The sequence below is a fragment of the Plectropomus leopardus genome, chromosome 11, assembly GCF_026936395.1.
Source record: "Plectropomus leopardus strain MGB_pleo_1.0 chromosome 11, ASM2693639v1, whole genome shotgun sequence".
In the NCBI taxonomy this organism is placed as follows: domain Eukaryota; kingdom Metazoa; phylum Chordata; class Actinopteri; order Perciformes; family Serranidae; genus Plectropomus; species Plectropomus leopardus.
Window position 1 is genome coordinate 33,943,187 of NC_142186.1, and position 23,334 is coordinate 33,966,520.

Genomic DNA, 23,334 nt, shown 5'->3' on the forward strand with positions numbered 1-23,334 from the left:
GTAAGTAAATATAACTATTTATCTTAATATTAACTTTAACTTTATTAACTTTATATATAATTGTTAAATTTACTTAAAATGTTGTTACATTTACATAATTTTGTGAAGTTGTGTGTTGTGCATTTTCAATCCCTAACTTAGTTTACTGAAGTTGCTAGCAACAAATTTTACAAAAATTTAGTAAATACAGCTAAATTTCCAGTTAACATGTTGATGTAAGATTCGTAGTTGTATTTACTTTCCTTTTTCAATCATGTTGTATTTTAAGTGATATTAACTTGTCAGTATTTACTGAAAATAATCCTCATTCCCTGCTTTTAATAAAATACTAATAAAACGACACTTTAGCAGTGACGTGTGTTAATATCTCTGTCTTTGCCTCTCTGACCTCCTCCAGCCACGTCCCCACTTCCTCCAACTGTCATGCTCCACCTGTCCACCAGGTGTCCTCTGACTTGGCCCAGTCAGCCCATTCCCACATTTAGCCCCTCCCCCTTGACCTGCTGTAACCCCTTTTCCCTCCAAATCCAGTCACCTGACCTTCCCACCAGCTCACCTGCTTCCTCATCTACTCTGCAGAGTTTCCTCCGGCTTTTTTCCTTTTACTGCCGCTCTGCCAGAGCTGCAGCGCTGCTCTCTGATGTTACTGCTTTTGAGTTTCTGTTCGCTGGAGCCCGAACTGGAGACAAATCTGGAGCCCGAACTGGAGACAAATCCGGAGACAAATCTGGAGCCCGAACTGGAGACAAATCTGGAGCTGGAAGTGGAAATGGAGCGGATGTGGAGCTGTACCTGCCTGCCTGTCCCTGTGAGTACACCTGTATGTTCCTTCACTGTGGCATTAAATCACTGAGGTGCAGGTCTGTCTGTGAGGAGGTGCAGCGGTCTGTCTCTGTCTGTGAGGAGGTGCAGCAGTCTGTCTGTGAGGAGGTGCAGCGGTCTGTCTCTGTCTGTGAGGAGGTGCAGCGGTCTGTCTCTGTCTGTGAGGAGGTGCAGCAGTCTGTCTGTGAGGAGGTGCAGCGGTCTGTCTCTGTCTGTGAGGAGGTGCAGCAGTCTGTCTCTGTCTGTGTGGAGGTGCATCAGTCTGTCTGTGAGGAGGTGCAGCAGTCTGTCTCTGTCTGTGAGGAGGTGCAGCAGTCTGTCTCTGTCTGTGTGGAGGTGCATCAGTCTGTCTGTGAGGAGGTGCAGCAGTCTGTCTCTGTCTGTGAGGAGGTGCATCAGTCTGTCTGTGCGGAGGTGCAGCTTTCTGTCTCTGTCTGTGCGGAGGTGCAGCAGTCTGTCTCTGTCTGTGCAGAGGTGCAGCTTTCTGTCTCTGTCTGTGAGGAGGTGCAGCAGTCTGTCTCTGTCTGTGCAGAGGTGCAGCAGTCTGTCTCTGTCTGTGAGGAGGTGCATCAGTCTGTCTGTGAGGAGGTGCAGCAGTCTGTCTCTGTCTGTGCGGAGGTGCATCAGTCTGTCTGTGAGGAGGTGCAGCAGTCTGTCTCTGTCTGTGCGGAGGTGCATCAGTCTGTCTGTGAGGAGGTGCAGTTGAAGATATTATATCACTGTCTCTAAATCGCTCCATTTTACATCCACACTGATAAACAGGAAGTGGAGTTTTGAAAAATCTGCAAATTAGGAGCCATAATTAAAAAAAATCTCCATTTTAAGTGACCCAATATTCTTGTCTTGTGGACCTTAAGCCTGAACAACAACAATAATAGTAGTTATAATAATAATAATAATAATAATAATAATAATAACTTTATTTATATAGTGCCTTTAGAAACGGCGTTTACTTATGGGAAAAGTCCAAGTCGTGATTCACACTGGGGTCACATGACTGCAGCAGTTATTTATCGGCTCCAATCGGCTGCGATCTGCAGTTCTTAAAATATAACTCCGGGGTGGATGTGCTAATTTAACCTTACTGCAAGTGTGATGCAATGATGCACCAACACCAAAAAAAAGTCTGTCCCCAGAAAAGGAGTGCTTCCTGAGTGCTTCCTAATCATTTAAAATTAGCTGGCACGGAGTAACAGACATAAAAAAGAAGGAACCACCGTAACGTTATCACTGGCCTCCATGCTGCTTTGATAACTGTCCTGTATGCTCGGTGCTGCACAGTAAAACGTGTTGATGAGACTCCGGTGAATTTCTTTATATGTGTTGTTAGCGCTGAGTCGTGTAAATCCTGTTGAGATGCAGGTGAACATTTCTTAGTTGATCTTGTAGTGATGCCCTCATTTCCCATCATGCACAGTTGTAGACTGATGACTCTGTATGTAGTTTGCAGTTAAGTTTGCTTTTCCATGACATAAATGTCATTTTTTGGTCGTCTTTAAAACGTGTTTGTTCAGAACATGGTGGTTCATGCTGGTTATTGGGGCTGCAATGGGCCGGTCCCGAGGAGAAATGACAGCGCTGAATTTCATTCCCAATCTGCACCTCCGTGCATGTGTGTATATATGTACTGTATATATATATATATATATATATATATATATATATATATATATATACTCATATATATGAGTGTATATATCTGTCGACCACTAGATAAAAGTCTATTACTAAAAACCTGCACATTTGCTGTAAATTTGGTGGAAAACGAGTATTTCAGCAGACCTGTGCACCGTCACTCATGTTTGTTTCCTTCACGCCTCTTTTATATGATGAGGATCTAAAGTGGGAGAACTGGGTGGAGACACCTGCTCCTCAGTCCAGATCTGCAGCTCCTCCATCACTCATAAAATGACATCAGGAGTGAATCAGTGAGACGGGCTGACGGATGGCAGATGGCCGTCAGCGCACACGTGCACGTACACACGACCACAAAGAGCTGAAGGAGGTTTACTCTCCTAATGGACTCGTTTAAACCCCCCTCCCCCCTGCGGTGATCCAGCGACCATCAGTCATGACCGGTCCGGCCGAGCGCGTTGAAACTGTGTACGTTTTAAACCCACTTTTGCAGAATCTTACACTTTAATTGTGATTTATTCTTGTTCTTTTGTATCACAATATGATAATAAAAATAATAACAGAAATGATAATAATAAACGTTAGTTGTATAGCACCTTTCATACAAGAAATGCTTTACAACTTGCTTTACAAGACAGAAATGAAAGCAGCCAAGTTAGAGCTAGTTAAAGGCTAAAGTGAAGAGATACGTTTTTAGTTTATTTTTTATATATATGTAGCGAGGCAGCTTCTCTGATATCTAAAGGCAGTGTGTCCCAGAGCTTTAACTGACACACGCTGCAGTTTTCTTCTGGCTGTTTCTGGGAACCTTCAGGAAAGCAGCTGCAGATGATCTCAGTGTTCGTGAAGGCGAGAAAGAAACAAGAGAGTTAGCGATGTAACTTTGTATGTGAGGAGGAGGACCTTAAAATCAAACCTAAATGTTACAGGAAGCTAAAACTGGACTGATGTCTCTCTCCTCTTGGTTCTGGTTAACAGCCGAGCTGCAGAGTTTTGGATCAGCTGAAGTCTCTCTTTTCTTTTTTGGTAAACCAGTAAAAAGTGCGTTACAGTAATCCAGTTTGCTTGAAATAAAGGCGTGAATCAGTTTTTCTGCATCTTTTTGATTCATAAATGGCCGTACTTTAGCTGTGTTTCTCAGGTGGAATAAAGACGTTTTCGTCACCTGAATCGAGTATAACATCAAGACTTGTGACCTCAGATTTAATCGAGGGAATCAAGTTCCCTTATTCAAGAGCATTTCTCTTTTTGTTTTATGGCCGACTAGTAGGATCTCAGTTTTTTTAAATTATAACTGCAAGTATCGAAGGTGTGTCAGTAAAACAGTTTAAGAAATTAGATCTTTTTTGAAACCAGAAAATAAAACAGGTGCTGCTCTTTGTTTTAAAGCCAGGCAGAACAAAATGAAGCCTGGCCTGCTGCTCGTGTTCACATATTCCTACATGTGTTCAGAACTGGTTTTAATTGGCAAAAAAAAAATGTTCTAACTGTGCGGATAAGTCACCTCAAACACAACAATACTTTATTAGCCGCCGTGCCAACTTCTGCGGTAACCAGGGAGCTTGTTAGTGAAGACTTGGCACTCTGTGAACACGTGTTGTTGACGGCCGCTTTGACCTTCACTGACGGCGTTTTCACTGCTTTACGTTGCCAAGGAATAAAATGATTCATGCCGCAATCAAAAGATACATCCCACCCCTGCGATGATTTCATGGTAAGTGATAATTTGTGCCAAATGTCTTTAGAATTTCAGCTCTGTGCCAAATTAACTTTTAACTACACAAACACTTGTATAAACACTTGTTTATTTCAAAAAAATAGCCTCGATGCTCACATTGTTTTAAGTGGAGCCTTAAACCAATCAACACTGTAAAAAATGTCAGTGAAATTAACAGCAAAGTACTGTATAATCATGACATCATAAAACTGTAAAACAGTGAAACAGTGTTTTATTTACTGTAATATTCTGTGAAGCACTGAGCCAAACAAAACCGTTTATTTTTAAATTCTGAATGTTAAAATAATGATACGTATTACTGCAGTTTAAACACAAGAAAACTGTAATATAAAAAGTAAAATTCTGAAGAAATTACAACACGACAGTTTTTGAATAAAGGTTTCTGTCATGTAATTTTTCTTTTTTTAATATATATTTGTTTGTTCCTTTTAACAGAAAGAACCCAAATTTCAAAAATTCAGACAACCACAGCTACCTTTTTTAAAAAAAACAAAAAACAGTGGGGCTTTTTTACAGTTTTTATTTGTTTGTTTTTTAGATATTGTGCACTCATGAAGGTAAAATTAAATTAGAAATAAATTAAATTTTGATTGTTTACGGTAGAAAAATAGAAATTAACACATATACATGTGTATGCATGTAGACATATTATTATACAGTGTGTTGTAGGTAAAGCATTCATCGTAAACTTGAACAATTTAGCTTAAAATAAGAAGACAAACCATTTTTGCACGTGCAGTAATTTTAAGGAATTTGAGTATGTACGCAATTCAGAACTGAAACAACATTAAGGTTTTTATTATTGCCAGCAGATAATAATAATAATAATAAATAATAATAACAATAATATATTTGATTTATATCGCGTTTATTCAAGAACTCAAAGTCGCTTTACAAATAAAATTTAAAAAAACAATAAAAAATGTAAAAAAAGCAAAGATAGAGGAGGGAAGACTACTTCATGCCTGTAGAAATCCTAAAATTCCTTTTTAATGTTGATGTTATTTGTTGCTGCTCTCCTCTCGTGGCATCAGTGAGGTTCTCCTTATCACAGTTGGCGATTGTGTGGTTTTGGTATAGAGGAGCGCTCTGTTGATGGGAGGAGAAAAGGAGCATGCCACACAGCTGCCGTAATGCCATTCCTCCACTTCAGCCTCCTCTCAGTGAATACGAGCGTCTGCGCCTTCTTTTACACTCTCAGCCTCTCATTGGGTGCAGAGTTTGGGCAGCGAGGAGGCGATCGCCCGCTAAAATAGCCGTCATTGTTCAGAAACTGACTAATGAATGACATGGGGGAGGTGGAGGGAGGAGGTGGGGGGAGGAGGAGGTGAGGTGAGGTCACACATTGTTCCCTGTTTCGCACTTTTTCCTCGGCCGTCTCATGGGATGGCTGTTTGCTTGTTGAAGGCTTCGCTGCTGCTTTGTTAGTTTGCCTGTTTTTGAGGTCAGTGAAGCTGGGAGGATGCCCAGTCCATACACACACACGCACGCACGCACGCACGCACGCACGCACGCACGCACGCATGCGCGCGCACACACACACACACACACACACACACACACACACACACAGCCTCCCTCAGTGAAAACCCCAAAGGAAACAGAGCTGGATGTTTCTGGAAGGCAGGAAGCAGCTGCTTCTTGACATTGTCCCAAAGATTCACCCGCAGTCTGAGTTAAAGCTTTAATCTACTTAATTGCTCTGTGATTAATTCATCAAAATTAATAGCATGCATCAATTTTTTTTCTGTGAAAGTATTTAAAAAGTTTTAATTCAGTTGAATTTTGGCACGAGAGTGGATCATTAAACTGAATAATTTTTAGTCTGGTTAATGCAAATGACTGAAGTTTCCAGTCACTGTCGATGACGTTTGCAGTAACATCGAGGAAACTGTCATTGGGACCTGAAGTCCAGAGATCCCCAGTCAGAGCAATATATTCGGCGTCGCCACTGCATCTTCTGCTTTCCTCTTTTCTGTGCCCTAAAGCTGCTTGATTTTGGACACAGTTGTGCTTCTCGATGGCGGCTTGGATGCTATCTTTAAGGCTTCTGATATACAAACTGTCCTCTACCACCCCAAACTGCTGCAGTCCATGTTGTGGCATGTGGGTTATTTAGTCAGTCACAGACTGACTCAGTTTTTGTGAGAGCACCTGGTGGAGTTTGGCTTTCCGAGGCTGGCTGCTGTGCTAGCTCGGAGCTTTGGGTTTGCTGCTTAAATACTTGCGTTGAGGTGATATTTCAAACTTGATTTTTTTTTGTGATGGCACAAAACATCATGTTAAAAAGCCACTGTGACCTTCAATGAGGGACAACGAGACGTGATTAATCAGAGTTAATTTTTTTTTTGCATTATTTTTTCTGTGATTAATTAATCAAAATTAACATGCTATTGTATCAGCCTTAGTCATCGCTGACCAGCTCCCTCTTTAATAATCACAGACATTACTGTAGTTTTCAGCTCAAAAATTACAGACGAAAGTCTCCTCCTGGTATTTGTTTGCAGTTTTGAATAATTAATTCTTTGATCATTTCCCCTGGTAATGGCTTTTCCTCGTTATTGTTTTCTGTCATGAATTATTTATTTACTATCGGAAATTTAATCCTCCAAATGTGTTGGGTTGTATAAACAAAAATCGAAAGGAACGTGCGTGTTTGGTGCAGACGCCAGCGAAAAATTACAGTATCAGTATTTTAAACATTTTTCCAGTTAAAGTAATGCAAAAATAAGCATTTTCTCTAATATCCCATTTCATATCACAGTGACAATATCTGTAAAAAAATAATTAAACAAATAATTGTGTGTGTTGAGCAGTCCATTGAATTTTGTTGCTGGACATATCTCGACCTCTCGTCAAGAAAATACCTCTTTTTGTTGCTTGTTAGTCAAAAACGAGGATCTACTTTTCTCGTGTTTTCAATACCACAACTTTGTGAGGAACTTATTCACGTTATTTTAAAACACGTCACTTTAAAAACGTTGATATGATACATTTGTACCATATCTGTAATTTACAGACAAACATACAATGGCAACATTTAGTTCTGGCGATTGAGCTGAGGGTCGAGACTGTGACGGAGGTTATGTGGGCTTTTTTTCTATAATGTCTGAATTAAACGGTAAAATAGAAATGAAATGTATTTGCTAAATGATTGTTTACACTTTGTTAATATCAGTGTGTGTGGCATTCATGCAAACATCAGAAATGACCAAACACAGAGACTCTTAGTATATCATCAATCTACTGTTTATTCTGGGCTGTTAATGTACCGCAGCAAATCTATAAATAAAACGTCTGTTTAATGCAGACCAAACAAATACAAACTCAACAGTCTGCCTAGTCTAACCAGTTTGTGTCATCTTTCACACAAACCTTTTACAGCCGACCATTCACTCTACGCCTGTAAAACATGCAAAGATGAGTCTGTGCGGCGAAATTCGAGAACTCGGCAGCAGAAACGCGAGCCTGTTTGATGCTCTGAGAAATCTACAAGAAATCCAGCCCTCCTGCTCTCATTGATTCCCATCAGTCAGTAAAATCAGATTAGGCAGCAATCAATAAACTGACTTTCAAATGACACTCTTTGTTCTTTCTTCATGCTGCTCCCTCAAGCACAAACCGGCTCCCACAACATGCACGCTAAATAAATCAGCTGTTAGCACAGAGGCAGAAAAGGTTAGTCAAAAATGTCAGAGGAGAGACGCCCCAGAAAACATTTGTTTTTAATGCATGGGTCAATTTTGAGATTTGGGGTTATTTTGCTTCCAGATCATGTCTAGAGGAAGGAAAACATCCAAAGTAACAATTTAGGTTTATTTTAGTGTTGTGGAAATTAATTAAAAAGGCATGTTTTTAATTGGATAATGCCTTATTTGCTTATTTTAGAAAATAATACAAAAAAGATGTATCTAGTGTAGTAATCAGCCAGGCGAGTTTAATGGTGATATTTACTTAATTGTTTTAACCCAGTGTCTTATTTTTGGTCTAAAAATGTTTAAGATTTTTAAATACATAACTCAGATCAGTTTCCTTTAAAATAAGCTTTTTTTCACTCAAACTCTGAGCCAAAATCTTGACTGCAAATGATCCAACAGACACCAAACCTTCCAGTTTTATTCCTGTCTATATATTCTTAATGTTTTTGCAGAGGATTTGTTCATATATCACCATTTTAGTCCTAAAAACATAAAAACATGTCCTGGACATGCTAATTAAAATGAAAATTAGTGCATATTCAAGACAATGCCTTCATGGTGATAGTTGGTAGTTTAAAAGTTGACCCTGGTTGCCTGGGGCGTCTCCCCTCAAAGAAACAAGGCGGATGCTTGGTATTGTTAAAGATAGACTTGGCACATCGATGGTTAGCGTCACTGGGGTGCGCACCAAGGCACGACTTTGGTTTTTACAGTGAATGCGTTACACGTGATTTTCTCTGACTAACGGCCTTTGCACACTGGGTTTGTTGTTTTTGCGTCTGAAATTATCAGATGTCTACAAATAGATATGGTCTAATGTGCACCCACCATGTGCATTTGTTGACATCACAGTAACGGCATCCTGGAGCGTAAACAGCTGACACAGAAGGAAACCCAAAACGTCATAAGTAGACGCAGAAGGTCACAGACAGAGCGGTACCATGTGACAAGTTGGGACGAGAACGCGTTGACTTTTTGCAATTAATAGAAGGACAAAATGCTTTGCACGAAAAAACGGACTCAGTGTGCAAAGGCCTTAACACAGATTAAACCTAAAACTGGTTTTAATAACACTTGTCACTACTTTTTACACTGGTTCTTCCCCTGATGACCAGGATTCACCCTCAGCTTCAGACTCTGAATGCATCTGCTCCTGCTCTTTCTTTGCTGCCAGGGCTTTAGACGAGTCAATATCCACCCTGGAGTTCCAGTTAACCACATTTTCCGAATCCCCCCAAACCAAATTGTCAGCAAATCCCAGATTCTGATTGGCTTGCTCAGCCGCTTCGTTATTGGCATCGTCTGGTTGATAGGTGGCGCCGGTCTCCAGGGAGGACACCCAGAAATCACTCTTTAAGCCAGAGCTGATGAAACCGTGGAGGCTGCTGTCTTTGCTGTTTGTGTTCAGTCGTTCTGTCGAGTCCTTCACCACGAAGATATCCTTTTCATCAGGAGCGCCGTCAGGGGAAATCTCAAGGGGCTCTTCTTTAACACCCTCATCAGAGCCTCTGTCCTCGTGCAGAAAGCTTTCAGCTGATTTTTCATAATCTTTATTCTGAGCTCTGAATTCAAAGTCCTCACTAGGATTCTCAATGACTTCCCATTCAGCTGTTTCGGGAACTGGAAACTCCTGACAGTCTGCAGTATCCTCAATCAGATGTTGTTGAGATGCTTCCACAGATTCATCCTCTTTCGCCTCAGTGAGCACAAGCAGGTTCTCTTGATTTGCTTTGACCTGCAGCACAGAGTCCGGTTCCTCCGAGCTGTGGATTTCCTCCACATCTGGCTGGCTGATGAAGTCCGTGAGGCCAGAGCGATCTTCAGTTGGATCAGCGTGTGTCACCATGGACACGTTGTGTCCATCCTCTTCCTCTCTTTTCTCTGAAGCGTCCATCGCTTCTTGGTCTTTATGCTGGACCGCCTTGTCAGCCAGAGTGTCTGACTGAGGTGTCACCACAGACGAATCACTGAAATAGAGCTTCTCATGAGGCTGATCTGTAGTTGTAGCTGATGTTGCAGCTTGGTGGGTTACTCTCACTTCGGACTCTGCACAGAAGGACTCTCTGACCTCTTCTTGTTCTGTCATTTTCTCGAGAAACTTCTCACTCTTGCCGACCTGCTGCTGTGCAAAGTGAGCGCTGTAGCTGTCCGTGGCGAGATTTTCTAATTCTTGTTCCACCAGTCGGTCTATCTCCAACTCCTCATCCACATTTGTGGGTGCCGTGAGTTTTGGAGGTTCTCCTTCATCTAAATGTCCTTCTGTGACTTTTCCTATCGTTTCTTCTGCATCTTCTGTGTCCTTCAACAGTGTCGCCTGCTCACTTACAGTCACGCCATCGTCAACGTCCCTGTCCTCAGCATATCTCAGATTATATTCCTCATCCAATGCTTCTCCCTCCACTTCCTCGCACAGATCTTCCATAGTTCCAAATCTCTTCGACTTGCCTTCAATCCACGTTCCCGTCTCTCCGACCTTCTTCTCCTGTTCGCCCTCACTGGACTCGCTCTCGTCCATGTGTGACGCCTGAGTGTTGGCGTCTGTCTCGTCGCTCTTGTATCGAATCAGAGGACGAGTGTCGGCAAGAGTGTTTTCCTGAGCGTAGCTGTCGCTTTCCAGCTCGGTCCTCCACGACACCGAGACATTTTGAGAATCCTCGTCATCGTCTTCCTCGTTGTCGGGAAACAGTTCGTTCTCTTGGTCCAACGAAGCATGCTGTCCATCATCTTCTTGAGCGTCCATCACAGAAGACACCACGGTGTCGTCTTGCTTTACATCTGTGGTTAAATCCTTTTTATTTTCCCTCTTGTCGTGCTCTTGCTCTCTTGCTGATATGTCTTCCTCTGGTTCAGCGTGTTTTTGTTTTTCTTCGTCCTTTTTTATGCCTTCATCTGTCTTCACATCAACCTTCCTTTCTATCACACTGTCCCATGTGTCCATCTCTTCTCCGTCCGGGTACAACTTGTCCTCAACATCTGTCTCATTTGTTCCTACCGTAGAACGGCTTATTTCTTGCTTTATCTCGACTGTGTCTTCCTTTAAGATGTCCTCGTCTCGGCTGAAATCTGGCACTTTGTTGAATAAGCTTTCTTCAGGCTCACATTCGGACATCAGGCTGCTCGTCCTGGAATCAAAGTTTGGTTCGAGCACCGCCTCAGTTTCAGAATCAGAGGTTTCCTCTTGCACATGTGCTACTTCCTTCTCTCTCCATGCATCAGTCGGAGCTTGTATCTCTTGCATATTTTCTTTTTCTGCAGGTATTTCTAAAGGCACATCATTTTCAGATTCATCTGAGGATCCACAGGGCTCCTCTGTCATTCGGACATGATATGGTGTGAGATTCGGTGTTGTAAACTGATTCACTTCATCACTGAATGTTGGCTCAGTGCTGAGACCAGACTCAACCTGACGACTGACGACTGCCTGAGTCGGGCTTTCCACACCAGCAGTGTCCTGGTCCTCTTCACCTTCTTTGCCTCCCGATGTTGTTTCGACCTCCGGCTCGTTTGGAGGCGATAGCGGCTCAGCATACGTGACTTTCTCATGAACCTCCTGCGGTCTGAAATTCTCCACAGCTCCTTCCTGCAGTATTTTGGGATAAGGGGTTTCCAGTGTTGTGGACTTTGTGTCGTCAGGTTTCATGGAAATCTTTTGAGTGTCAGTTATGGGTTTTCTACTCCATATCGGTGTTGTAGTAATTGTTGGCCCTCTTCCTGTCACACCACGGACAGATGAGAGGGAAGTGGTCTTGTGGCCAGCAAACAGCTGGGTCTGGTAATTCTTCTTAACCCCCCGAGGACTGAAAACTGCATCTGTGGAGGACAAGAGCAGAGCTCATGAATACACAATGAACTACTGTAATAACAGTGGCTTAGGAAGTATTCAGATCCTCTACTTAAGTAAAAATACTAATAGCACACTTTAAAAATACTCTATTACAAGTAAAAGTCCTGCTTTGAAAATTTTACTTAAATGAAGGTAAGTCAGTATATTCAGGAAAAATAACTTTAAGAATCAAAAGTAAAAAAATGGTCAAAATAAAAATAAATCTAATAATTAACAACAAAAAACTTATTGAATTATTAAATTATTGTTTTATTTTTAGAAGGGAAAAAAACCTCAGAATTATTTAAAATCAAATAAAAACACCTGAAAAATTCTAATTTTTTTTTAACAAAAAAGTAGAACAAAACTTCAGTGTTTATCAAAACAGTTAACTTTCTGTCAATAAACTGATTAACCAACCAATCATTGCAGCTGCACTTGTATACATTTTTAGGTAATTTCAAGTATAATTAAATCATATTTCATAAACTCTTCTCATGTTTTTTTATGAAAAAATCTTAATCTTCACTAAATTTATGAGTTTAAATTAACGTAATGACAAAAAATCTTTCTGAAATTTAGGGAATTTAAAGTATACTTAAAGTCATATTAAATGAAATTTAGGCACAAGTACCTCAAATTTGTATTTAAATGCAGTCCTTGAGTAAATGTACTTTGTTACAGTCAAACACTGTAATAATAATAATGATAATGATAATGACTTGCACGGATGTCTCTCGAGTTTAAACCAGTTTCTATATAACGATTCTGTCAAATGTACTGTGTGCTTGATATGTGATATCTCCACACAGCAGCGTTTTGTATTTCAAATCCTTCATACTCTTAACGTGAAGGAGACGCTGTGGAGAACCGGCCTCCCCAAAGCATTATTGAAACGTATGTTCTCAGTGGAGGTTGGACACTAATGGGGAGATATTGATCGTCATTTCCTTTCACCGTTGTCTGAGTAACCGGAAAGCTGAGCCATATGGCTCAATAACCTTTAGGGACCGTCTTCGGTGGCGTGCATTACAGGACCCAAAGTGCTTACCTCAGCTCCCCGAGCGAAGCCCCCCGTCCCCCACCCAGTGAGACTAATGCCATTACAAACTGTATCAAACGTGTCCCCCTCTCTCACGGGCTTTTACTTAGACTGAGTGAAATTATACCCTCACAAAGGAGAGAGGAGATACAGGAGAGGATTTAACCCTTTCATAACGGGCAAAACCATGTGAAAACTCACCCTGGTGCCAAAAGAATGAAAGATGAATCCATTACCATGGCTCTGCTCATAAAAATCAGAGTACTTCAAAAACTAAATAATATAGGCTACAGAGTTTAATTAACTTAACTTGCGTTCAGAAATATCATCCTTGAAACATCCAATCTAAGAAATGTCCTAAAATCTGAGAAATATCCCCAAACCCTAAACAATGTCTTAAAATCCTGAAAACATCCTAAAATCCACAAAACTTTCTAAAATCCTAAAAAGTCCTAAAAGCCATGAGTTGTCCTAAGATCCAATAAAAATCCCATAAGCTTAAAAAACCACCTTCTAAAATCCTAGAAATGTCCTAAACGTATGGAGCTGCTGCGTATGGCCCCTGGCCTCCTGTCATTTTGCAAAAGTGGCCCCTAGTCAAAGCAGGTTGCGGATCCCGGCTTATTTTGTACAGAATTTAGGGACATGAAGTATTTTACGATACTCCAGGAGATGACATCACAATAAGCAAAAATACCAATACAGGCACCGGCAGACCTTTTCTATTGATAATCCAAAGGGTTGAGAAATCCTGAAGTGAAGTATCCATGTAGTATATAGTTTACTTTTTGTATACATAGCATGTAGTTTTACTTTGTTTACCTGTGACGGAAATGTTTCTGGTCTGATTTAACAAAGACAAGTCTCCTCCGAGGCTTTCACTGTCCAGCAGAGCTCTGTGGGGACACACAACAGGAGGAGCAGTCACACTCTGAACACAGGAGGATAATATGATGATGAACGTGTGAATGCCGACACGATGCAGCGCACACACACACACACACACACACACACACACACACACACACACACACACACACACAGAGTGATGGGTGGGGAGAGGAGCGACTTTTGTTGCTCTCGAGCAGCAGGAACACACTGAGGTCTGTTGTTATGGTAATAAAGGAAAGGGCCGACCATTGAGGAGACATCTGCAGCACAAACCTCTGCCATCAATACCACACACACACACACACACACACACACACACACACACACACACACACACACACACACACACACACACAAAGATGGGACACTCATGCACACCGACACACATAATGACAGCAGATATTATGAGCAGTCCATGCAGCACTAACTCCTCTGTCTCCATTCACACATGTGGACCTCACTGGTGTCCATTCCTACACAGTATTACATCAGCTGCACGTCTGAATGCATATTTGGATTCTGCATTTCCTTCAGATATCATTTTGAGATGCAAAACATAAAGGTAACAGTCTCATGTACAGTGTGTGACATTGAAATTTGTCCTCTAGTCCCCCGCCTCCCCTCTGCTGTTACTCTAGACTCCCACAGCTGATGGGTCTCCTGCTGCAGGCTGAGGGTCGGTGTTTGAAGAGAAAGGAGACGCCACAATGGATAAGTTACTCTGTTTGAGACATCAGAGGCTGCTGCTTCAATGCACTGACCTTTAGTCCAGACGGCTGCACTGTGCTGTGTGGACGGACAGCTTTTTATATGTCAGCGTCTCTCACTGATGGACGAGTGTTCATCTACTCAGTCTCCTTTGTTTGGGGGCCACTTTTGCAAAATTACTTGAGACCAGGGGCCACGCACAGCAGCCTCATACATGTTTCTACGATTTTGAGATGTTATTGGACTTTAGGAGGTTTGTAGGATTTTAGGACATTTGTCAGATTTTAGGACATTTGTCAGATTTTGGGACATTTCAAGGATTTTAGGGCATTTATGTGACTTTAGGATATTTTAGGATGTTTAAGACATTATAGGACTTAACCATGTTTTGAAAATAAGCACATATCTAGGATTTCAGGGTGTTTCTAGGACTTTGGGACATTTCTTGGATTTAGGATGTTTCCAGGATTCATGATGTTTTCATGATTTTAGGACATTTCTAAGATTGCAGGGTGTTTCTAGGATTTTAGGACATTTCTGGGATTTTAGGATGTTTCTAGGATTTTGGACATTTCTTGGAATTAGGGCTTTTCGAGGATTTCTAGTCCAATCTTGACAAAATGTTTGCCCTTTGCATGAACACAGCCAAAATGATCAAAAAAAGAAGAATGAAAAGCGTGTAAAATGAGCCAAACAGTCTCTCAGAGTTAAATGACTCTCAGAGGTAAAGATAGTGACTGTATCTTGGAAAAATCAGATGTGTTTTCTCTCCAAATCAAAAAGAATTTGGAGCTTAGCAGGAAGGATTGTCGTGTGACCATAATGACTCAATCATTTTCCTCATATAAGACAAAAATATGTTTGAGGTAAACACACGACTCTGAGCTCCTGTGATGATGTCAGTGAGACGGCTTTCAACAAACATCAAAAATATTTTGCATAAAATGCAGCATTGATCCCACACCTGTCTGACATCAAACAGGTGAGCCCTCGTCACTGAAGTTTGAACGTTTTTACATCCCAGCGTGAAGCCGAACTTTCTCCTTTTCACAGCGATGTGACTGACGCTTCATGAAAGCGACTGATCATGAGGAGTAAACACACAGACTGACTTCTAAAACACAAAGCTCCTCTCCATCACACCTCCATCTGCTGTTTCATTTAAACCACAGCGATCAAAACAGCAGTCACATTGTAAAAACGGCTATTTTTCACCCGCTGATCACAGTAACTCTGAGGAGAAGACGATACAGAGCTGACAAGTTCCAACAGTCAGTACCTGAATACATCAAACCATTAACCCTTCACATCTGTTCCCCTTGAGATGAAAAAAATGTAGAGAAAGATGTTTTTTTTTACTGTAAATGAATGAATTATATATGTTCACTTGTGAAATCTTCCCCTGATTTTAAAGGCAATAGATTCAAGTATAATTTCAAAATGTAAAGTCATCGTAAAATGTTTGCAGAAACAGAAAACACCTACAATTACACACTGCTGCACCTCTTAAAAATGCTGAATTTCTGTAATTTTATGTAATTTATACACTCTATTTTTAGCCTTATTTTTTATTAATAATGTCACACACACACAGAATGTCATGCTCGTCAGCTGCAGAGCCGTGTACACAGCTCCGCTCTGGTAGCAATGGGAAATCAGTCTATAGCCTATTTTAGCGTTTTTACTTGGGTGGTATGATACGTTAGTTCATAAATAGCGGCCAGGCTGCACCTGTTGTGCTGGTATTATACACTGCTGGATGGTGGCGGGGTTGAATATTGAGCCAAACTGTAATGTCCTTTTCTGAGCCTAACCATGTGCTTTTGTTGACGTCCTGATGTTTGTAATGGCATGACGTCCCAGAACGTCAATGGTGATATTTGACAGCTTGGGTAGAGTTGAGAAATCCCATTTCCTCGACGTTTAAACAGCAGCTGACAGTTTACCTGTATGTCGCCACCTCCAGGCTCAGAGACGTCTTCTGCTGCAGGAGGCCTCGGTTCTCCAGGACCAGATGATCGATCTGCTGGCCCAGCTCCTCTCTCTGCGCCTCCAGGCCGTCCAAGTGCTCCTGTCAAAACAGGACGCCAAACAGGAAAAGGAAGCGGTTAAAAAAAGCCACTGAAAGCACAGTGAGTAAAAACACAAACATTCATTGTGCTACTGTTGCTCATGTTCTGTGGTTTACTGACTGCAACAAACTAAAGATTGGGCTGAAAATGACAGAAAGCCTGTTAACCCTTTGACACCCAAACAAATTACAAGAAAGTACTTGAAAATGTGTTAACAATAATATAAATAAAATAAAATAAAATTTAAAAAGGTAATGACCTGGAAAAGTGCTTAAAATTATAATAATGCTTAAAATATGTAATTCTGATCATTTTAAATGTAGTTTTTCCCATGATTTTTTTTCTTATTTTTTCTTCATACACTTTTCCCTAGCTTTTTTTCTTTTCTTGTTTTTTTTGTTTTTTTCTAATTTATTATGAAGTTGCTTATTCAGTTTTTTTACCAATATATTTTGGTTCAAAGGTTTAAATACTTGTGAAATGTGTCTCAAAGAAGCACGTAAAGTTGCGCAAGTAAACAATTCAGGTTTATGATTTATTATGACAGTCAGTGCAAACTTGTTGCTTGTCGTGCAGCAGCAAACTGTGAGGAGGCAGCTTTGTTCTTTATATGTTTAATTTGGGTGTTTCACCCCTCAGACCTCACTGTGACCCAGAACTAATCCCAGCAGCCCCAGCCTATAAATATGAAGCTCCCTCAGTCCCTTTCACACCCGAATGTTTTCATTGCATCAGACTATTAAATGAGCGCACTGAGGGAGGAAAACCTCGAGGACATCTGGCACATCACTAAAGACCCTGAATATTTGCCAGGATGTGAGATATAAAAAATATACATGATGTGGTCATGAGAGTGAGAAGATAAAGATTTGGTGATTAACCCTATAAAACCTGAGAAAATTGTCTTTATTTCTTTAAATACACTCGACGAAGGCAATGAACAGTGAAAGAAGAAAGACGAAAAAATAGCAAAAAATTAGCAAAAAACACCCAAGAAAAATACAGTAAAAATCAATCAATAAATAAATAAATAAATAAATAAATAAATAAAGGAAAGTTTAAAAAAAGAAAAGAAAGTTACAAAAAAACAGGAAAATTGACCCTGGCCTGGATAAATTATTATAAATTCTAATAATTTTGTAACATAATTTTAAATATCTTATAATGATAATTACAAATATAGTTTAGAGTTTTTCCCTATTTTATCCCTCAACATTTTCCCTAGTTAAAAAAAATCAAAATCTGATTTATAAAACATTCTTTGCCAAGTTGCACATTGCCTTTTTCATCAGATTTTTGGAAGAAGCACAAATTTGCTCAGAATTTAGAGGTTTAAGTATTTGTAAAAGATGTCTGAAAGCAGCATAAGAAAAGTGATGTCACTCCAGGTGTCAAATGGTTAAGTATTTGATCTTTTAAGACTTGAGCAGTTTTACATGTAGAAAGTGTCTGTAGTCCAGTTTGCCTCGCTGACGGATGTCATGCTGAGGCTGATTATCAGCTGGTCACATTCCTCCGTGGTTTGTCATTTCTTTTTTTCAGACTGAATCTATTTGTGAAGCGGTGACAGACACCAAACGCTGTGCGAGAGATTGCACGTTTCACTAGTAACAGCAGACGACCTTGTGAGGATTTTTGTTTTCACACAACAGAAGTTCCCCCTTTTTTTCACAGTTTCTCTAAAAATAATCTAAAAAGCTTTTATTCAAATGGAAGGGCTTCTGTTTTGAAAATCTATCTCCTCTGTAATATTGATCAGACTGGCACCATGATAACATAGAAGAGTGTTTGTGTGTGTGTATATATATATATATATATATATATATATATATATATATATATATATATATATGGTGAGCATAAAGTGAGCATCATTTTAGCTACTTCTGTCATTTAAAAAAAGTTGCTTAATTAACCCGAATTAACCCTTAGCAAATTGGCTTAATTCCTTCTAAAAACAGGAAGACAAAGAGCATCTTAAGAAATGACCCAATTATAAACGAAAAAAAATAGTAAAAATAAAAACAAGACAATAACCTGAAAATTAGCAAAAAGGGACAAAAACATAGTTAAAACAAAACAAAATACAAAACAAAACAAGGACATTAACTGAAAAAAATATTGAAATTAGTTTTCCCTAAAACTACTAATTTCCTGTAATTTGTAAAGTGTTTCTTACCTTCTTTTTTTTGTTTGTTTGTTTTTTATACAATGTTTGTGAAAGAATTTGAACCACTTTGCTCAGGTTTCAAAGGGTTAAATACCTGTAAAAGGCATCTGAAAGCAGCAAAAAAGTTATGTCTATCTAGGTTTCAAAGGGTTGATAAGAAATAGGAAAGTACTTGTTGGTTGCAGTTTTCTTGTGCTGCCAAAGACAAAGTATTAAAGCAGTTTCAGCTTAAAAAAATCCACCCTCCTCCTGAAGCACTTTGGCATGTTGCTGTGGCGGCGAGTCCAACGCGCTCTAATGTGAAGTCGACTTTTTTCTCTGATAATTTGAGATCCAGACGTTTACGTTTTCACCAGACACCAAATTATCCACAAAGGTCTCTTTGTTTCAAAAACAAACAGATCAGCTGATTCAAATTGCTAAAAACACTGAATACAGCACTTTTACATTAAAGTGTAACTCTGCTGCAAATGGAGCAGTTCCCAGCTGGTCCAGTCGTGGGGTCCAGAGTTCTGCTGAGGCCACATTTAGACGAGAAAAACCGAAACGTCGTTCCTTAGCGCTTAAATTTTTAAATCATATGATAACATTGTAAAAAAAAATGCAACGCATTTCAAAAAAACTTTCAAAAACAACCAAAACCACTGTAATGTGCACGCCAGGCCAGTAGTATGCGGTGTAACTTTGTAATGAACACCATGCACATGCTCCAAAAGCGGCCAATTCTCCATTATTCTCACACATTGCGCACATCGCCATGGCGACAGAAGAGGCGGCGTTTAAAAACAAATTACACTCTGGAACCCGGTCTCAAAAGTTTGCATTTTCAGGCCCCCAAAATGCTTTTGTCGTGCAAACAAAAGGCTGAACCGCAATAAAAGTTAAACATTTCATTCAAGAACCACTTTATAAATTAGTCATTAGTTCAGTCCACATGTGCGATATATGACCACACATATTTTATTTCAGAGAATTTGCTCAGAGAATAATGAAATTAAACACAATGCAAAAAATAAGTTACTTAAAAATTGGTAATCAAGTAGCACTGCGACCAAAAAGTTGCATATTATTAAGTCAAGACCCGTGAGGCTATAAACACAGAGCGTGACGAAAGGCCAAATAATACGAAGAAGAGGATAATAAAATAGCTGATATCCAAAAAAAACCCAACTTAAACTTTGGCCGTTAACAAAGTCTGTAGGTCTGTTCTTTAATATCATGTGGGCTTCTTTTTTTTCTTTTTTTTTTTCTTTTTTTTTTACAATATTGACACACTCCTTAGTGGTCCATTTCGAAAAGACTCACGCCCCACTTTTGGACCACGACCCACCAGTTGGGAACCACTGTTCTAAGGAAAGGAGAACAAAACTCTTCTTGTTTTCAGGTGATTATACACTAAAGAAAACAGAGTTATCATATATTGTATTCCTGCCAAAATATCCCCCTAAATCCTTCACACTGGACCTTTAAAGTGCTGGGTTTTTTGTTTGTTTGTTTGTTTGTTTGTTTGTTTTCTGACATTTGTACACGTTGTCCGTGTGACCTTAAAGGATCCAGGAAGGCTGATGAGTGTCTTTGATCCCTTTAAGATCAGAGAACTGAAGTGCTGAAAATCCAGTTTTGGGATTTTAGTTTGGTGAAATTAAGCGTGTTTTAGGTCACGACACCATTTCTTTTTCTTTCTAGTTTTCTTAATTATCATTTATAGTTCAAAGCAAGATTCTGTACAAAATGTTAGACCAACATGCACAAATCTGTGTGAGGGTGTTGTGCAGGTTTACATATATTTTTGTATATCTCATTTTTTAAATAAATAAATAAAATATTGATAATGAATAAGTAAATAAATAAATAAATAAAATACTCTAAATAGTGATAAGGTAAGGTAAATAAAAGGATAACAGCAAAAATAATAATAGAAAAAAATGTTAAAAATAATAAAATAATATGGCATCTCTTTAAAACAGTAAACAAACTAAAATGTGTGAATGAATAGTCAATAAATGAATCGGTAAAGTTCAATTAAAAGCCAAAAACTAAAAAAGTAGGTTTGCTTTTAAAAATATTCTTTTTCAGTAATATCAAAAATGACTAAACAATATGAAAAAAATAAAGTAAGGGTCCCCGGCTTTATGAAACAGGTAGAATGAGACAGGTGTGTGAATGTTGGTCCCTCACCTGCAGCTGCTGGATCTCGTGGTCGTATCGGTCTCCCTGCGCCGCTGCGTTCTTCTCCAGACGCAGCCGGACCTCCTGCTCTGAGGAGATCTCCTCCTCCAGCTGTCGGAGCTTCAGCTGGCTCTGGTTCTTCTCCTCACCCAGCTGTGTTAACCGGCTTCTGGTCTGGTTCAGCGACTCCTCCAGGCGCTCTAACTGCCCCTGATACGCCTCCGCCGCCTCCTGCCAGGCCCTGCTGGCCCTCTGGGAGAGCTCCTGCTCCAACTGGAGGAGGTCTGGAGTCTGGTTGCTCCTTTGGGTCATTGTGGGAGGCATCGTGGTTCTGGACTGGCTCAGTTTGGCCTCCAGGTGGGCGACATCCTTCTGGTGGGTCTGAATTAGGAGCCTCATTTCGTGCTCCAGCTGATTGACCTTCTCCCTCAGCCACACCTGCGCCCGCTGCTCCTCCTCCAGCTCCCTCCTGCTCTGCTCCACTTTCTTCTTGGCCTCCACATGAGCCTGAGCCTCCCTCTGCCTCTGCAGGTCCAGGGCTCGGAGCTCCTCGGCCACCCTGCAGACCTCCAGCTCTGTGAGGACCCTGTCCCTCCAGGCTGCGTCCACCTCCAGTCTCACCTGCCGCAGCTCCTCCTGCAGGCCCCTCCTCCTCCCAGAGGCCCCCTGACCGCTGCGCCTCAGAGTTTGGATCTGTTTTTCTAGCAGAGTGTTCTCCTCCTCCAGGAGTTTGACCCGGCTCAGGTAGGCCTCCAGGCGGTGGTTCAGGTTCAGCATCGCGTGCTTCTCCTCGGTCAGGCTGTGGCTGCTGTGGAGGCGGAGGGGTCTCTGCGCGCTGTGGAGCTCCATGACGGTGATCTGGCCTCACTCTGAGGAGGTGCACTGATGATGATTTGGCAGCCGGCTGTATCTGCGTGTCCAGGCCCAGCTCAGTGTGTGTGTGTGTGCGTGTGTGTGTATGTGTGTGTGTGAGGCTCCTGAGAGGCTCCGGTAGTGTGACTGCTAGCGAGAGGCGTCCCTTTCATACTGGAGTTAATGAAGGGGCCGGGCCCCCAGACAGGAGGGGAGGAGGGACGGAGAGGGAGGAGACAGAGGGTCTCAGAGGGAGGGGACGAGGAGATGAGTGAGGATGAAGGAGGAGGAGGAGGAGGAGGAGGAGGAGGGCAGGGGGAGATGGGAAAGGGCAGAGAGAGCCGATGATGTCATTTCCAAGGTTAACTCTTTCAACACTGGTGCTTTTCCAGCTGGAGAGAAAAACCTCTGATAGAAAATAGAAAGAAAGGCTCTAAAATCACAACAAAACCAGTTTGATCCGTCTGAGGAAAGTCGTCACTTGACTCTGTCGTTTCTTTTTCTTATGACATGATCCCATAAAGGCAACCTCTAAAATACCTCTAAAAGTTGTTTCAAAGGCCAAACAGTGTAAAAAAAGTGATTTTTTCTTGCTGCAGAAAAACAAAGTAAAGATGATTTTATTCATATGGTGAAAATGACTTAAATACAATCAGCAAAATAAAATACCAATAAAAAAACAGTAAATAAATATGGAGTTCATTCTAATCATACAGTAAGAAAGTTCCTCCTGACACAGACGTTCACACGGTGCGTTAAAAAGGAAGCAAACATGTTTGTGTAACTTCAGAGGTCGCAGAGGTCATGACCTCAACACCGGGCCGCACTCTTTCTGAATACATTTTTAAAGATTTCAGCTGTGCAGCGCTGCATTTTTTAAAACTGTATGTAGAAATGTTAGTTAGCCATTAAACCAAATAATGCAAAATGTTCTTGAATGAATGCATAATTTTATTTTGGGTGAGGTGCATCATGATAAACTGATTATTTTACACTTTTTTTAGTCAGTAACCAAAAATGGAAGAGACTGAAGCTCGAGGTTTATTTTTGTTCAAGAGCAACACTAAAGAAAAAAAAAGGTACAAGGTAGATGTATTTGTCATTCTTTTAAAAAAAAAAAAAAGAAATAAATTTGGCCCTAAATCCTGCTGAGTCTTTTCACGTCGAAGGAAGTTTAAGTTCAGTTTATTTATTGCTAAATAATTAATTTGAAAAATTACTGTAAACTGTAATGCTGTATTATTTCACACTAAAATCAACCCTGAATTATTTTACATTATAATCATTTTACATTAAAATTTGTAATTGTTTTAAATGAAAGGCTTTTTTTAAAACTCAAAAGACAGCTACACAATTTCAACTCGGTCTATTCCATAAACAGACTCCCCAAACTGAAATACATCAATATTTTACATTAACATGTTTCAAAAAAATAACAACACTTTTAAATCACACCACAGTTAAAAATCATCCTGATAGTTAACAGTGGCACGTTCACAGAAGTGCTGATTAATGTGTGTTTACCGTATACATAAAATAAATGAAATTAATTTCCTTTTTTCTTCTGAATTCTGTTATATATATATATATATATATATATATATATATATATATATATATATATATATAAACAACTTCTAAATACCTCAATAATAATAACAAAAATTTGAAAGAAAAAACATAAATACATATATATATATAATTAACAAATAAA

The 23,334-nt window shown here is 40.2% G+C and overlaps 1 protein-coding gene and 1 long non-coding RNA gene across 2 annotated transcripts; one reads left to right on the forward strand and one right to left on the reverse strand.

Annotated features, from left to right (window-relative positions):
* Positions 1–551: 551 nt before the first annotated feature.
* Positions 552–18,255, forward strand: LOC148188329 (uncharacterized). Its single transcript, XR_015778001.1, has 3 exons — positions 552–808; positions 16,324–16,489; positions 17,069–18,255. It is a non-coding gene; the product is annotated as an uncharacterized LOC148188329 (long non-coding RNA).
* Positions 7,429–21,780, reverse strand: nes (nestin). The gene is made up of 4 exons (XM_042490170.2): positions 20,778–21,780; positions 16,304–16,428; positions 13,581–13,654; positions 7,429–11,703 (listed from the first exon to the last, which is right to left on the reverse strand). The coding sequence occupies exons 1-4, from the start codon at positions 21,615–21,617 to the stop codon at positions 8,981–8,983; spliced, it is 3,762 nt and encodes a 1,253-aa protein (XP_042346104.2). The 5' UTR covers positions 21,618–21,780; the 3' UTR covers positions 7,429–8,980.
* Between the last annotated feature and the right edge of the window lie 1,554 nt (positions 21,781–23,334).

What these genes read in the sequence shown, in the direction of transcription:
- nes (XM_042490170.2), bottom strand. Translation starts at nt 21,617, where the DNA reads ATGGAGCTCCACAGCGCGCAGAGACCCCTCCGCCTCCACAGCAGCCAC. An exon ending in ACGAGATCCAGCAGCTGCAG is followed by an intron (nt 16,429 to 20,777) that starts GTGAGGGACCAA and finishes CTGTTTTGACAG; the next exon opens with GAGCACTTGGACGGCCTGGA. An exon ending in CAGAAACATTTCCGTCACAG is followed by an intron (nt 11,704 to 13,580) that starts GTAAACAAAGTA and finishes TGTCCTCCACAG; the next exon opens with ATGCAGTTTTCAGTCCTCGG.